The following is a 13910-nucleotide window of genomic DNA, read 5'->3' as shown; positions in this document are numbered from 1 at the left end:
GGGTCTGTGCACTGAGAAACTGCACTCAGGGGTGAGCACTGCCCATGGAGTCCCCCCATGCTGGATGAGATGGAGGGGCCGGTCCCACGCTGCCATGGTCACTGGCCAGGGCTGTCCCAGGGGATACCACCCACACAGGCTGAATACAGTCACCCCACCAGACACACAGCCCTGTCTGGCTCCAAGCATGGCCTTCTGGCATGGCTCTCCCCAGGTCTCTGAACACAAAAGACAGACCACAGAACAGACACCAGAGCCCTCCCGTCCCAAGGCCGGGCAACCCCCACAGGAAGTGGCTAAACTGATGCAGCAGTGACATTTCCTGAGCATCCGCTTTGGGGAGGGAGGGTAACGTGTCCCCAGAGCTGTCCCTTCTCCTGGCACCACACTCAGTCTGCCTGGCCAAGTGCTCTCACCCCCATTTCATCAACAGGGAAACTGGGCTTTAGAGAAGCTACAGAGAAAGCACCCAGGTACTGCAACCCCAGGTCCCTGGGTTCAGCATAGCCCTGCCCCCGGCTCAGCCCTCCAGAACCTCCACACGCTTCCTGTGCCCAGGCGAGGGATGGTGAGTGGACACAGGGCTGTGCCTCATCATGGGGCCAGGGACCACCCAGAGGCTAACTCGGGGGTGTCATGGGTGGGGGGGTATCTATGGGTGAGGGGGTGTCTATGGGTGGGGGAGTGTTAGCAGTGGGGGCCATCGGTGTTGTGGGGTGGCCACCAGGTACATCTGCACTGCCCTCACTGGCACTGCTGCAGAGAAACACCTCCCTCCCTGGATCACAACGCTTCAGCAATGTGGCCCTCAGGGGCCCCAGCCTCGGGAGCTGCTGGGGCAGATGGTCCCCTGCCTGGCCCCCCTTGGGATGAGGACTCAGCCACAGTGGGCACTGGGACTGTTGCTGGATCTCCCAGGAGACAGTTGCCAGGCAGTGGGAGGATGGTGTGTCCTGCCCTCCAGGAAGCCGGCAGACGCCCACACCTGAAGGTGTCCTTTCCATCTCCACCTGGCCAGGGAGGTGCTGACCAACTTGGCACACCCAGAAATGAGCTGCCATGGTCCAAAGCCATACCAGTGTGTCCACAGCTGCCCAGCAGCCAGCAATCTGGGCATTGCAGAGCATCAGGGGCAGGCACCCTCCCGCTCCTTCAGCCATGCACAGGTGCCTACCACCTCTGCAATGGCATGAGGACTGCTGGGCCCTGAGCCCACCTCCACCCTCGGGAGGCAGGCCACCACAGCCGCTGAAACTGAATCAGTTCAGGACGGTCTCATGGTCCAGGGAGCTCAAGTCACAGAGGGATCCTCAGGGCCCAGTAGGGTTTGCCCAAGATCACAAAGGGAGGCAGAGACAGTCCAGTCACATGGGGTCGGGGTCTCACATTAACACCCAGCACCATGCCCAGACCCAGGCTGTACACACAGTGGGTCATCCATAAACGTTGGGGAGCTTGGAAAAGCAACACTCTGGGGTCCCTGGGTCTGGCCTGGCTTATGTGGGGCTGGGCATGGAGTAGAGGTGCTAACCCCACCAGCTGTGACCACACGCCCTGTTAGTACCCTCCTTGTAGCTCAGAGGCCAAGGGCAGAACAGATCTGTGGGGCAGCTGACCGTGCCCCCGTGGGCCAGAGCTCCGCTGGACCCATACCCACGTCTGCACTTCCATCCATGGGGCATCCCCTGGGCTCCCATGGCCTGGGGGCCACAGCAACCAGCCCCATCTTGACCCTGGGCTGGCCAGACTCCTCCAGCGAGCCCTCCCTCTGCTTTCCATCTGCAGAGGCCTCCCCAGTCCTTGACTGGGGTCACCTTTACTCGCTCCCCTGACCCTGGGCTCACATGGGTCATGACTCCAGGAGAGCCTGTCTGTATGCACCCCACATCTGGGACTCACAGGGAAACTCCTCCTGGGGTGAGGAGCTGGGGACTGGGAGAGCAGGTGTCAATCCCAGACACAAAGCACACAAAGCCTAAACAGGTACCTGGCTGTGGCCTCCGTAGCCACCGGCCTGGCATGTCCACCCAGAGTTCAGGGCATCAGCGCACATCAAAGGGCTCCCAGGCATGCATCACTTCCTTGGTGGCGCCAGAGCCACCCACTCCCATTTGGCAGATGAGAAAATGGAGGCAGGGTGACATAAATCCTGGCCAAACAGGATCTAGGTGAGGCAAGCCCGTTCCTTGGACTGCTCTGCCCTGGTGCGGAGGGCTGACGTCCAGGTGCAGTGGGCAGGGGGCACCTATGGCCAGTGGGGAGAGGCTGCTAGGCACCAGGCACACGCAGGGACCCCGTAGATGATGTTCTCTGCCCTCGGGGCTGCCTATAGGAAGGTGAGGTGACACAGGCACTAAACATCATCATAAGTGAACTGTGAAGCCTGCTGGAGGGTAAGAGGTGCTGAGAAAAGCAGAAAAGGCAGCCCCCGTGTCGCCCAGGCTGGAATGCAGTGCTGTGATCTTGGCTCACTGCAACCTCCTCCCGGGTTCAAGTGATTCTCCTGCCTCAGCCTCCCAAATAGCTGGAATTACAGGCGCATGCCATCACACCCGGCTAATTTAGTATTTTTAGTAAAGATGAGGTTTTACCACATTGGTCAGGCTGGTCTCGAACTCCTGACCTCAGGTGATCCACTCACCTCAGCCTCCCAAAGTGCTGGGACTACAGGCGTGAGCCACCACACTTGGCCCAAATGTACAATTAAAAAAAAAAAAATTTAGAGACAGGGTTTCGCTCTGTGGCCCATGCTAGAGTACAGTGGCACAATCACAGCTCACTGCAGCCTCGACCTCCTGGGCTCAAGTGATTCTCCTGCCTCAGCCTCTCAAGTAGCTGGGACCACAGGCACATACTAACAGCTCCTGGCTAATTTTCTTTCTTTCCTTTTTTTGAGACAGAGTCTCTGTCACCCAGCCTGGAGTGTAGTGGCTCGAGATCTCGGCTGACTGCATCCTCCACCTCCCGTGTTCAAGCGATTCTACTTTAGCCTCCTGAGTAGCTGGGACTATAGGCACGCACCAACACACCTGGCTAATTTTTGTATTTTAGAGACAGGGAGATCACCATGTTGGCCAGACTGGTCTTGAACTCCTGACCTCAGATGATCTGCCATCTTGGTCCCCCAAAGTGCTGGAATTACAGGCGTGAGTGACTGTGCCTGGCCTCTGCCCTAATTTTTTAAAAAAAATTTTGTAAAGACCGGGTCTGGCTATGTTTCCCAGGCTGGTCTTCAACTCCTGGGCTCAAATGATCCCCCTGCCCCCCTGCCTTGACCTCCCAAAGTGCTGGATTACTGGTGTGAGCACCGCACTTGCCTGAGGCAGCTTTCTGCTGTTCTTGCCTGGCTGCAAACTGAGCCTTACTCCTCAGCCTCCAGGGGCCAGAGGCCAGGCTTCAGGGCCCGAACAGGGACAGCCTCACTCAGCCTCCCCCAACTGAGGAAGGAGATGGTGCCTCCCTGTGAGTGCAGAGCCTGTTCTCACTGTTTAGAGCCCAGGTGTCAGGGTGCCCAGCAAACCGGGCAGCTGCTTCAGGCCCCCCGCCCCAGATTCCAGGCACCCAGTGCACCAGGCCTGAGCCCAGCTGTCTGCAGGGAACGTGCCGTGGCCAGCCTGACCTCTGCACCCACTTCCCAAAGCCAGATTCCCAGATGGCAGCCTCCCTCGGGGCACTGGTCCAGCGGCATTCCCGTGATGGCCCAGCCACCTTTCTCTACCGGGCTGGCGGCCCCTCCACCCCTCCCTGGCCCATTCAGAGAAAGAATGGGAACTGTCTGATCAGCAGCTGGGCTCTGACCAAATGGAATTTTCCATCTATGGTGGAAGTGATGTAAGGACTCAGGCGAGTCGAAAGCTACATGCTGGGCTCTGCAGAGCACCCAGGGAGGACTCAAGTGCCATGCACGCGCCAAGGGGGCTGGGGTCGACCTCCCCCTGCTGCCTCAATTCCCCTCCCCACACCCTAGGCCCCCTGGTCTTGGCCCTGGGCCACCCCCTGCTTCTCCAGGCCTCTGTAGCCCCACAGCCACACATGTATCCACTGGCGATGCCCCCTCCCACTGTGAGCCTAGACTCCGCCTGACTGCCCTGTGGCCCCCCAAAACCCCACCACTCTGGAAACACCCAGTCAGACAGAGAGCCAGGGTCTGAAGTCTTACTCTGTCCCAGATCAGGTTACCGCCAAGAGGATCCCAGTATACCCCAAGCCACACCAAGTCCTCCCTGACCTGGCAGGAATGCCTCAGGTTGTGGCTGGCTAGGAGCGGGCAGGGCTCTCTGGCCTCTACACCCCGGCATACGCTGTCCCTGGGCCTAGAGCCTTCTTCCTTCAGGGAACCCCCACTGTGCCCAGACACACTCCACCTCCTCCAGAATGTCCCCAGGATGTCAGAGACCCAGACCCAAACCTAGTACTGCAGCCTTTGCTCTGTGGGAGCCTCAGCTCAGCACCTGCAAGGCGAGAATCCCCAACCTGACCTGGCTGCCTGCACAGGTGGGTGGCCCTTGTCCCAGCCCTGCTTGGAGAGGGGAGGGCCCAGCGTGCCACCAAGGCCTTAGGACAGCCGGCACGGCAGGAGGCTTGGGGAGACAATATGCAGGAGTAGTGGTGAGGCCAGTGCCCCACGCCTGCCTTGTCCTCCTGCCCACGCCCACTCTGCCTCCAGGCCCTTCCTGGATGTGACTCCCATCAGCCACGCAGACGTAGGCACCCCCCACACAATGGGCTTGGCACCAGCACAGGCTGCGCCACACCAGGCTGCCGAGGCGGGAGGGCCATGCATGACTGCAGGGCAGGGCACACTGCCTGCCACCTGCACAGGTGGCTGCCGCTGGGTATCCTGGTGGCTCCCGGAGCACCTGGTGGCAGTACCTGGGCCTGGCAGCATGTGACGATGCATGCCACGCAGGGCAGGGCACACAGCAAGCCAGGGCCAGACTGTGGAACACATGCCCTCCACACACACGCAGATAGCTGCTCAACACTTGTGCACCTGGGAGCAGCTGCCTGCCCCGGCGCCCCGGGCCATGGACCTACACCCTGCTCTGTCCTGCCAACCCCTGTGGGCTACGGCGGTGCATGGCTGGGCTGAGGAGGCCCTGGCCCACTGGGAGGAGCTCACAGGCGCTCTGATGAGAAGTCTGGCCTGATGCAGCCCCCAAGCCTAGCCACAGGCAGCAGCCACGATCCCGCCACCATGCCGTTCCAGCCACAGCTGCTCGTTCCTTGGCTGGACACTGCTTTGGGTCCACCCTGAGCAGGGAGGGAAGCAAAGACACAGCGATACATCTTGGAGCCATGCTGCTAGGCACAGGGAGCCTGGGGACAGGTCCAGAGTCCACAGTCACACAGTGGGGCAGGTGAGGCCAGCAGGCCAGGCAGCGTGACTGCAGCTGACGATGATGGCTGCCTGTGGCCCTGGGAAGGACCAGCGAGCGCCAAAGGTACAGCCACAGGCACATGGAGCAGAGGGAGCAGGATAAGCAGCCCCAATGCCCAGAGGAGAGGCGGGCAGAAGATGGGTTCCACCCCTGCTCAGCTCTGCCCCACCCCTCATGCCAGCTCCTTATGAAAGTGACAGTTTGGTGGAGGGAAAGGGACAAGCTCCACAGGGGCCAAGCACAAAGTCCACTGAGGGGCCAGAATCCTGCCAGAAGTGCCTCCATGTGACAGACACACAACATGGTGACAGCCACACAGCCTGACTGCAGTGGGGACGGAGTTACCCTCAGCTTTCTGGATAGGGACGGAGTCTCCACACTGACACCCGTGATCCTGTCGGGGGTCCGGGCTAATTGGGGAGCATCAGCTTTCAGGGCATCTTAACAGCAGCCTGCACTGGGTGCTGGGGACCCAGGCTTGGACAGACAGCTTGGCCCCACTGGGTGGGGGGCTCCCCTGCGTCCACAGTGCCAGCCGGGGGCTCCAGGAGGATGTGGCAGACAGTGGGAAGAGAGTGACCCCACCTGACTCCACGGATGCCAAACTTCAGCCCTGGAACTGCCAAGGCCCCTCCTCCAGAGGCAGTGACAAGGTTTGGGGGTGTCTGAGAGGTGGGCTGGTGTCCCATACCCCAATCCAGACTGAGGGGTTCTGGCCTCCAGCACCGTGAGAACCCCTCAGTGTCCTGGGCCAGGGTCGGGAAAGCGGCAGGATCCCTAGGGCCAAGCCTTGCTTGGGGAGGCCAGGGTGGGCTCAGTGTGTGCAAGCTACCACCACCGCCCGTGTCAAGGGGCCCCCCACTGGGAAGCAGGGCCCCCCACCTTTGCCTCGTGGGTCCCCTCACACAAGTGGGGGCTCCAGGGTCATAGCCCTCGGCTAGGCCTCAGCCCCCCACGTGGCCACGCTGGACACGTGGCTGCAGCCCTCACCCACAGCACACTTGGCCCAGGCTCCAAAATTAAAAACAGATTTTCCACCAGGCTGGGCTTGGGTTTCACGCATTCCATGACGGTGAGCTCCTGGCCGTTGCCTGGTGGACGTGCAGCCAGCAGCAGCCACGTGGGAGCCGGGGTTGGGGCCAACTTTGCATCCCTGTCCCCCACTCCTGAGGTCTGAGGTCCAGGCGGCCAGGCTACACGTGGCCCCACACCCACTGTTCCACACCCCCCCGGGGCTCCCTCCAGGCTGGCCCTCACTCTCCAGAAATGGCCTGGAAGGAGGCTGGTGAGGCAGCCCTTGGGCTGACACTCAGAGGTGCTCCTGCCCATCTCCCCATAGGCCGGGCCTCTGCCCTACGCCCTGTAGCCAAGGGGCCCCAGCTCTCCTGCTGCCCTCGCCTGCCCTCCCCCATGCAGGGAACAGACACCAAAGAGCTGCAGCAAGCGTGTCTATTTTGGTCCCCGCGCTCCGACATATCTCTCAGCGTGACACCCAGAAAATCCCCTGCTCTTCCAGCTTGTCTGCAGGCCTCTGCACCAGCCACCTGGGGACTGGGTCCCTGGCCTCAGACCCAGCCCGGAGCCGCCAGACTGGAGCCCTGTCTCCGGGTTCAGCTCCCCACCAGGGAGAGGCAGCCCAGAGGGCACGGCCCAACCCAGATGCAGGGCTCAGAGACGGGTGTACCCCAGAACTTTGGGAGTGCTCCCCTATGATGACCAGGAACCCTACCAGCGTGTACGGGCCCAAGGGGGCAGAGCAAGCAGGGGCACCGTAGCTGGCACCCTCCTCAGAGGCCGAAGGCATTGGCACTCAGGCTGTGAGTGGCCTGGCCCCCTCTCATACCCTCAGCCAACATGGGCCTGGCCCAGCCGCAGAGGGTGCTGCCCCATGGGACTCAGGCCAGCCTCCCAAGGCTGTGGGAAGCCCCCTTGGGCTCCCTGCAGACCCCAGCAGTGGGCCCGGGTACGGGAGGCCCTCCTGTGGTCCCCCCACACCCACCATCCACCTGCTGTCACATGCTGATTCCCTGGTGGCCGCATCAGGCACTTCCCATGTCCTTGACCTCAGGCCCCTGGCTGCAAACTCGGTTCCTCTTCTGTTGCCCAGGCCTTGGCAGAACTGACTGTGGGGCAGCTGGGGGAAGTAGATGCCCCTGAGCCCCTCTGAACCTGCACCCCTGGGCTCTCAAACTGCACTGACGCCATGTCCACTGGAAGGGACAGAGCTGGGCTGTGGCTGGAACCTGGGTCCAGTCTTCCAGCTCCAGATGCTGGCCGGCCCACATTTCTGCTTATGTTGGGGACACAGTGTCCACCTCCCAGGGTCACTGGGTGGCTCTCCAAGAAAAGTGCTTTAGAAACGAGCAGCACAAGCCTCTGGGGCTCCAAGCTGCAGGGCCCCCCCCACTCTCCCAGAGCCTGATCCAGAGCCCCTGGGGGGGGGGGTCAGAGCAGCTGGCATTGCACATCCCTTAGATGGGGCTGGCCAGCGGAGCCCCTGCCCAGGGATCAGGGGAGGAAGAAGGGTCACCATGGAGATGCCCGGAAGAGGGGGCCTAGAGCTGGGCCTTGAGTTCCAGGCAAGTTGGGGACAGTGGGGGTCCCACACACACAGACTGCAGTGGCCCCTGGCACTGCTGAAACCAGAGATGGGGAAGCCAGTGCCCTGAGCAAGAATTCCCACCCCAACATCCGAGCACACCCAGGAAAAGCCGTCAAGACCTCGGCGACTTCTAACAGGTCCAGGCTGCACTCTAAGGAAGAGACTTGAGAACCCCCAGGTCTCCTAGGGACAGAGGTGGCCAGAGCACCCTCAGAGTCACCAAAACCACAAGCCCAAATGCAGGAAGCCTTGATGAAGACAGTGGCTGGGCCAAGGGTGGCCTGACACCCACCCCCCAGCATGTGTGGACTGGGTGGTCCAGGGCCCACTTGGCCAAAAGGCAAGCTCAGCCAATCAGTGTCTTCCAAGGAATGCAGACGCCGGCCAAGATGGAAATGCCCAGAGCGGGGACTGGGACCAGCCATGGGGCGTCCTGCCCACCCGCAATGCAGGATCTCATTCGCTGCAGCCCCCCTGTCTAGTTCATCAACTCCTGTTCACTCAGGGCTTGCTCCTGAAGCTTCTGCCCCGCTCCCTGGGGTCCTCCAGGCCTGGCCCGCTTCTGTCCCCTGCAGCTACAGAATCCTGCCCGGCACCACGGGACACAGGACAAGCATCTGGAACCAAAGGCCCTAGACGCAGTCCAAAGTACAGGACGTGTAAAAAGCTATAGGATTCCAGTTCTCAGGGACACCCACCCTACAGCTCTGTGTGCTTGGACGGAAACCAGCTGAAGGGACGTTTTTGTCTCACGCTCTTCCCTTTTCCCCAAATGTTCCATGAACGTATACCGCTTTCATAAACGACAAGACAGGCGACCAAAGCTGCTGTTTTAACTGGAGCTCATTTCCTTCTGATGAGTGGGGAGGATGATAACAGGCCAGACCTGTCCTGGGGAATGGCCCCCCAGCCTGCAACTGGGCATGAGGCTGACCTCATGTGAGTGCCAGCACAGAGGTGCTGTGCTCTTAGGAGCTGGCTCCCAGCTCTGCTAGGAGAACACTTGCCCTACTCCCAGAGCTCAGATCCTCTCAGAGTGGTTGTTCAGCCTGGGCTGGCACAGCTCCTGGCACAGAGGACTCACCAGTTCCTGAGGTAGCACATTCCCCTTGTGCAGTCAGACCAGAGTGACCCTCTAACATATGGGGCTGAGGCCTCTCCCCAAGGCTCAAGCTTCTCTCTGCCCCAGGGCCTTTGCATGTGCTGTTCCCCCAGCCCGGAAGCTTTTCCCCAAGTCTCTGCATAGTGACCTCAGTCTTATCATTAGGGTCTTCACAGAAACATCTGGGCACTCCAGACTCTAATGGAAAACAGGCCCTCCAGGGTATGCAAACCTGAGGCAGGGGCTTAGGGCAGGTGTCCCAGTGAAACTATCACCTGCCAGGGCTGGTGTGGCCCATGGAGGAGTCAGAAAGGAGAAGGCAACTCATAACCCTGATTGTTGGCCCCCAGGCTTGCAGCCTCTATGGCAGGCCAGTTAACACCACCTCCTGAAGGAAGCCTTCCCTGACCACTGGGCTCCCACTGCCCAGTTTGGAACCCACCACAGGGCATAGCTGTTCTCCTGTATCTGGTCCTGAGCTGGAGGAGACAGTGAGCCCAAGAGAGAGGCTGAGGTGAGTGAGCATGAACTTGATCCCCACCTGAACACACGGGATCACAAAGGGCTGGTGAGAGCTGAGCAGGCAGGCATCCCCCAAATAGAGCCCACAACGGCGGCCGGACCACCCAAGGTCACGCAGAAGGAAGTGACAGAGTGAAGGTGCAGGCCTGCGACGCTCCAGCTGAAGAGAAGGCTCTGGGGCCCTCAGGAGCCCCTGCCCGAGGCCAGGTCAGCCAGGCCCACTGGACATTCAGGACTCACTATACAGCGCAGACTGGCCCGGGCCACACCAGGTGCCCAGGCCTCAGGCCCAGCTCTGCCAGCTCAGCTGCAGGGCCACCAGGGAGTCTCAGGCCTCCTGCAGGCCTCCAATACCCCCGGGAATGACACAGCCCCCATTCACTCAAATGCCCAGGCAGCGTGGGAGCCCAGCCCTGCAGCCCATCTCCACAGTCACTGACTGGGGAGTCGCGCCTCGGGGACTTCTACAGAGTCCAGGCTGCACTCCAAGGAAGGGACTTCCTTGGAGCCGACCCCAGATGCCTCTCCACCTCCTGTCCCTCCACAGATCCCTCAGCCCCCATCAGCTCCTAATCTCACGGTCATACCCCCAGCAGCAAGGCAGCCGTGGGGGAACCTGGGAAGCCTGCAACTCCAGGCTGACTGGGGCTCCGCCGGGGTCAGGAGCAGAGGCCTGCAGAAAGGAGCAGGGCTCTTGTCCCCACCGCTTACTCCCTATGTGATTCGGAGCCTCAGTTTGCTAATCTGTACAATGGAGCAACTGTCCCCACCTCCTGGGGCTGTGGGAAAAGCAGCTGGTGACAGGCAGTCCCATGCAGGGCCTTGAAGCAGGACCTGGCCCTAGTCCCTCCAGGGGGTTTCACCAGGGTTCCCAATAGCAGACCACAGGGGCTTGAAATAGCAAAGGACAAAGGCAAATCCCTCGTGCTACACCCCCAACTCCTAGCACCAGGCCCCACCTCCCCCATCCCCCTTGTCCTGATAACGTCGAAGCAGATGCCCACTCCCCAGCAGGGCACAGCCCAGGTGGGGGCAGCACACAGACAGCTAAGAGGGAACCCTAGGTCAGGATGGGCGAGGGGTCCACCTCCCCTACAGCCACCAACTCCTTACCAGGGGAGGCAGGAAGGGGTGCCTGCCACGGCCCAGACCCACCCACTGCCCACCCTCCCTGGAAGGGGGCTCCTGGCCCTTGACCCCCAGGGGTGACTCTATTATACAGGTGGAACAGCCAGCCCAGATTCAGGATGAGGCAATGAAGGCTCAGAGAAGCCAAGTAGTTGCCCCAAAGCACCAGCACTCGACGGGCACGGGCAGGACGCACGCCAGGACCAGCTCACGCCACAGCCCCTCACCAAGAGCCAGGAGTGGAGGCGGCGGGGGATGGAGGCAGGCTGGTTTCCATATCGTGAATTATTCAGTGGCTAATTCTGCTCCGTGGAGACGAGGCAGGAGAGAGAGTGAGTCAGAGCCCTCCCACAGCAGAACAGAGCGCAGGGCAGGGGAGGAAAGGGGGCAGAAGCCAGGGCCTCCCAGTGCCACAGCACCCTGCTAGAGCAGAGGGGCTTGGCCACTGCCCGGAGGCCCCGTGGGCTGCAGACATCATCGCCTCTCACTCCCTTTCTCACTCCCTCTTTCACATCTGGGAATGCAGGCACCCTGGAGGGCTGTAGGGAAGTCCAATTGTGGCTGGCAGCTTAGGCAGGTGGCACCCCAAGTGCCATCAGTAAACAGCAGCCTCCCCCCCCCCCGCCACGCTCGGAGCTTCAGAACTGACAAATGGGCCAAACCCTCAGGGCAGAGAACTTTCCAAAGTGCAGCACACCCTCCTTGCAGCTTCAACAGAGTCTTCCAGGGACAAGTGACAAAGCCGAGAGCATGGAAGAAGTTCCAGAAGTTCCTGGATGTGCGTTGCGCCCACACCGAACGGTCCCCCGGGACTGGGCCTCTAGAACGCAGGCGCAGGCGTGAGATTTTATACCAATCCTTCCGCCTCCCTCCTCCCTGCTGTGTCTGGGCGTGCCTGGGCCGATCCCTCGCCCCCTTCCTCATCTGTTAGGAAACGTCATCTGATGGGATGAGGGGCCTGGGTGCAGGTGAGCGCGAGGCTGGGAGCACTGGGCTTCTCTACTTCTGCTTCCCTCCTCTGGATGCGGGAGGCCACAGACAATGCAGTTCTGAAGATCCAGGTGCTAGGCTGTCCGCGGAATACCGGATTCCCAAGCCATTTTGATAAGCAAAAAGCCATTCCCACCCCACCATGGAGCTCTGCCATTATCTGTCCAAAGAGAAACTCCGGGTGACCAAGGACCCTGGTCACGGGGCTTCTGGAATCCGGATCTCCAGGCAGGAAGGAAATGCCCAAGCTTGGTCCCCTGCCCCACACTCGAATGACAGTAGCTTGGCCATGGGGGTGGTGCTGGGGCCTGGCATGATGCCAGGCCAAGAGCTCCTCTGGGAGAGGGCTGCAAAGGGCCCCCTGCCAACCCCCAGCTCTGCCCGGGTTCAGCCACTTCCAGCTTCCCTGCCTGAGGCCCATGGTGCTTACCAGCCGCCAGGCCTCCCTCCCCTGGGGGCTACAGGCAGCCTGTCTCCCACGGCCACACACGACACGCTGTGTACATCCCACAGCCTGACCGCCAAGCAGGGGGTCATTACCGACCACAGAGGGCTGGCGGCGGCTCAGGCCATTCACCCACTGGAAGCCTGGCAGTGGGATTCCCCAGCCGCGGGTGAGTGGGCGAGGAGTCCCCGCCTGCCTGCACCCAATGTGCTCAGGCACCGGCTCTGATCTCAGAGCCTGGGGGTCATCTGGGGAGGGGTCTCTACTGGGACACAGCACCAGGCTGCTCCCCAGTGATGGAGAGGCCCTCCACTAGCCAAGGGGGCTCACGGAGGGGGGAGAGGCAGCTCCATGAAACCCCAGAAAGGGGGGGGCCTTAGTGACACCAGAAGGGAAGGCCAGAATCGGGAGGGGGACAATGGACCCTCGACGGGTTGGAGGGGATTTAGACCTTTGAGGAGGAGGCCATGACCCTGGAGGAGGGGGGTCCCTGTAATCAGAAGAGACCCTCGAGAAGGAAGGAGGCCAGGACCCGCGAGGAGGAGGCGGCTGTGACCCTGGATGGGGGATAAGGGGTCCTTAGGCCCTCGGGGAGGGGGGCCGTGGCCCTGGGAGGGGAGGAGGCCGTGACCTGGGGACCCTGACTCTGTGACCCCGAGGGGCCCGTGTCACCTGCTGGTAGTCAGCGTCCTCGGGCCGGAACTGGCTGCTGGTGGCCTCCCAGCTCAGGTCGAAGTGGGGCAGCCGGTGCAGGAGGCTCACCCACCAGGGCGCCGCGTAGCTGACCCCGGCCATGGCGGGGCCCGGCCGCCTTCGGATACGCGCGGCCTGCGCGGGGCTCCCTCGCTGGCCCGGGGCGCGGGCTTTAGGGACCCGCCGACCCCGGCCTGGCCGCCCGCATCATCCGCGCGCTCCTGGGCCCGGCCCGGCCCGGCTCGGCCCGGCTCGGCTGCGCTCGGCTCCGCTCGGCCGCCCGCGCCCGCCGCCTCTTTGTTCGCCGCCGCCGCCACCGCCCCCTCCGCGCCCCCGCCCGTCCGCCCGCCGACCCCGCCCCCGAGCCTCCATTGGCCCGCCACCCTCCAGGCCAGCCTCCGCGCGCCCCGCCCTTGGCCCGCCTCTTACCCACCATTGGTCTATCTCCCGCCAATCCCGCCCCACATTGTGCCCCGCCCACCCGTTTCTGCATCTCTATTGGTCCTTTTACCTGATGCTTCTGCCCCTCCACTCTCATGCCCTCCCATTACCCAATGTCCCCGCCCCTCCGCATGTCCCCGCCCTCCTGCCCCGCCTCTGAACCGTCATTGGTTCGCCGGAAGACGCTCCGCCCACTTCCTCGCCCTGGTGGAGGGCGCCGGCCCCGAAGGCGCTGGAGGACTGGCTCTCAGCGCTGTAAGACCTAAACCTGCCTTTCCACGTGGCCGTGGGGGCTAGAACCCCGGCAGCAGAAGCAGCGACGCTTCATTCCGTGCGTTCGGTCGTCGTTTCGATCTTTGCACGTTTCTTGCATTTTACTGCGGGGGTCCGGCCTGGTGGGGCTGGACTGGGCTGGCCTTGGCCTACCCATTGCACACACACAGCACACAGCCCACAGTGCTCAGCAAGGCACCAAGTGGCCTGTCTGTACAATGGACATGATCTGGATTCAGGATCTTGCTGGGGCATCTAGAGCTGTGTGATCTGGGGCAAGTTACTTAACTGCTCTGTGCACCACTCCGTGCATTGGTGTCTGTAAAAGGGGAT

General features: G+C 61.9%; 1 protein-coding gene across 3 annotated transcripts in view; it reads right to left on the bottom strand.

Moving 5' to 3' along the window:
- TTYH3 (tweety family member 3) overlaps positions 1 to 13168 on the bottom strand; it is a 30989-nt gene extending 17821 nt beyond the window's left edge. For all 3 annotated transcript variants that reach the window (XM_032263798.1, XM_032263796.1, XM_032263797.1), the window contains exon 1: positions 12843 to 13168. In XM_032263798.1, coding sequence (XP_032119689.1) covers positions 12843 to 12965 — 123 coding nt within the window. In that variant the 5' untranslated portion in view covers positions 12966 to 13168. The remainder of the gene's footprint in view (positions 1 to 12842) is intronic.
- Between the last annotated feature and the right edge of the window lie 742 nt (positions 13169 to 13910).

This window comes from Sapajus apella, unplaced genomic scaffold, assembly GCF_009761245.1.
Source record: "Sapajus apella isolate SASKATOON/1434 unplaced genomic scaffold, GSC_monkey_1.0 scaffold138, whole genome shotgun sequence".
NCBI lineage: Eukaryota > Metazoa > Chordata > Mammalia > Primates > Cebidae > Sapajus > Sapajus apella.
Note: the sequence above shows the minus strand (reverse complement) of the source record. Positions and strands in the feature narration are given on the sequence as shown.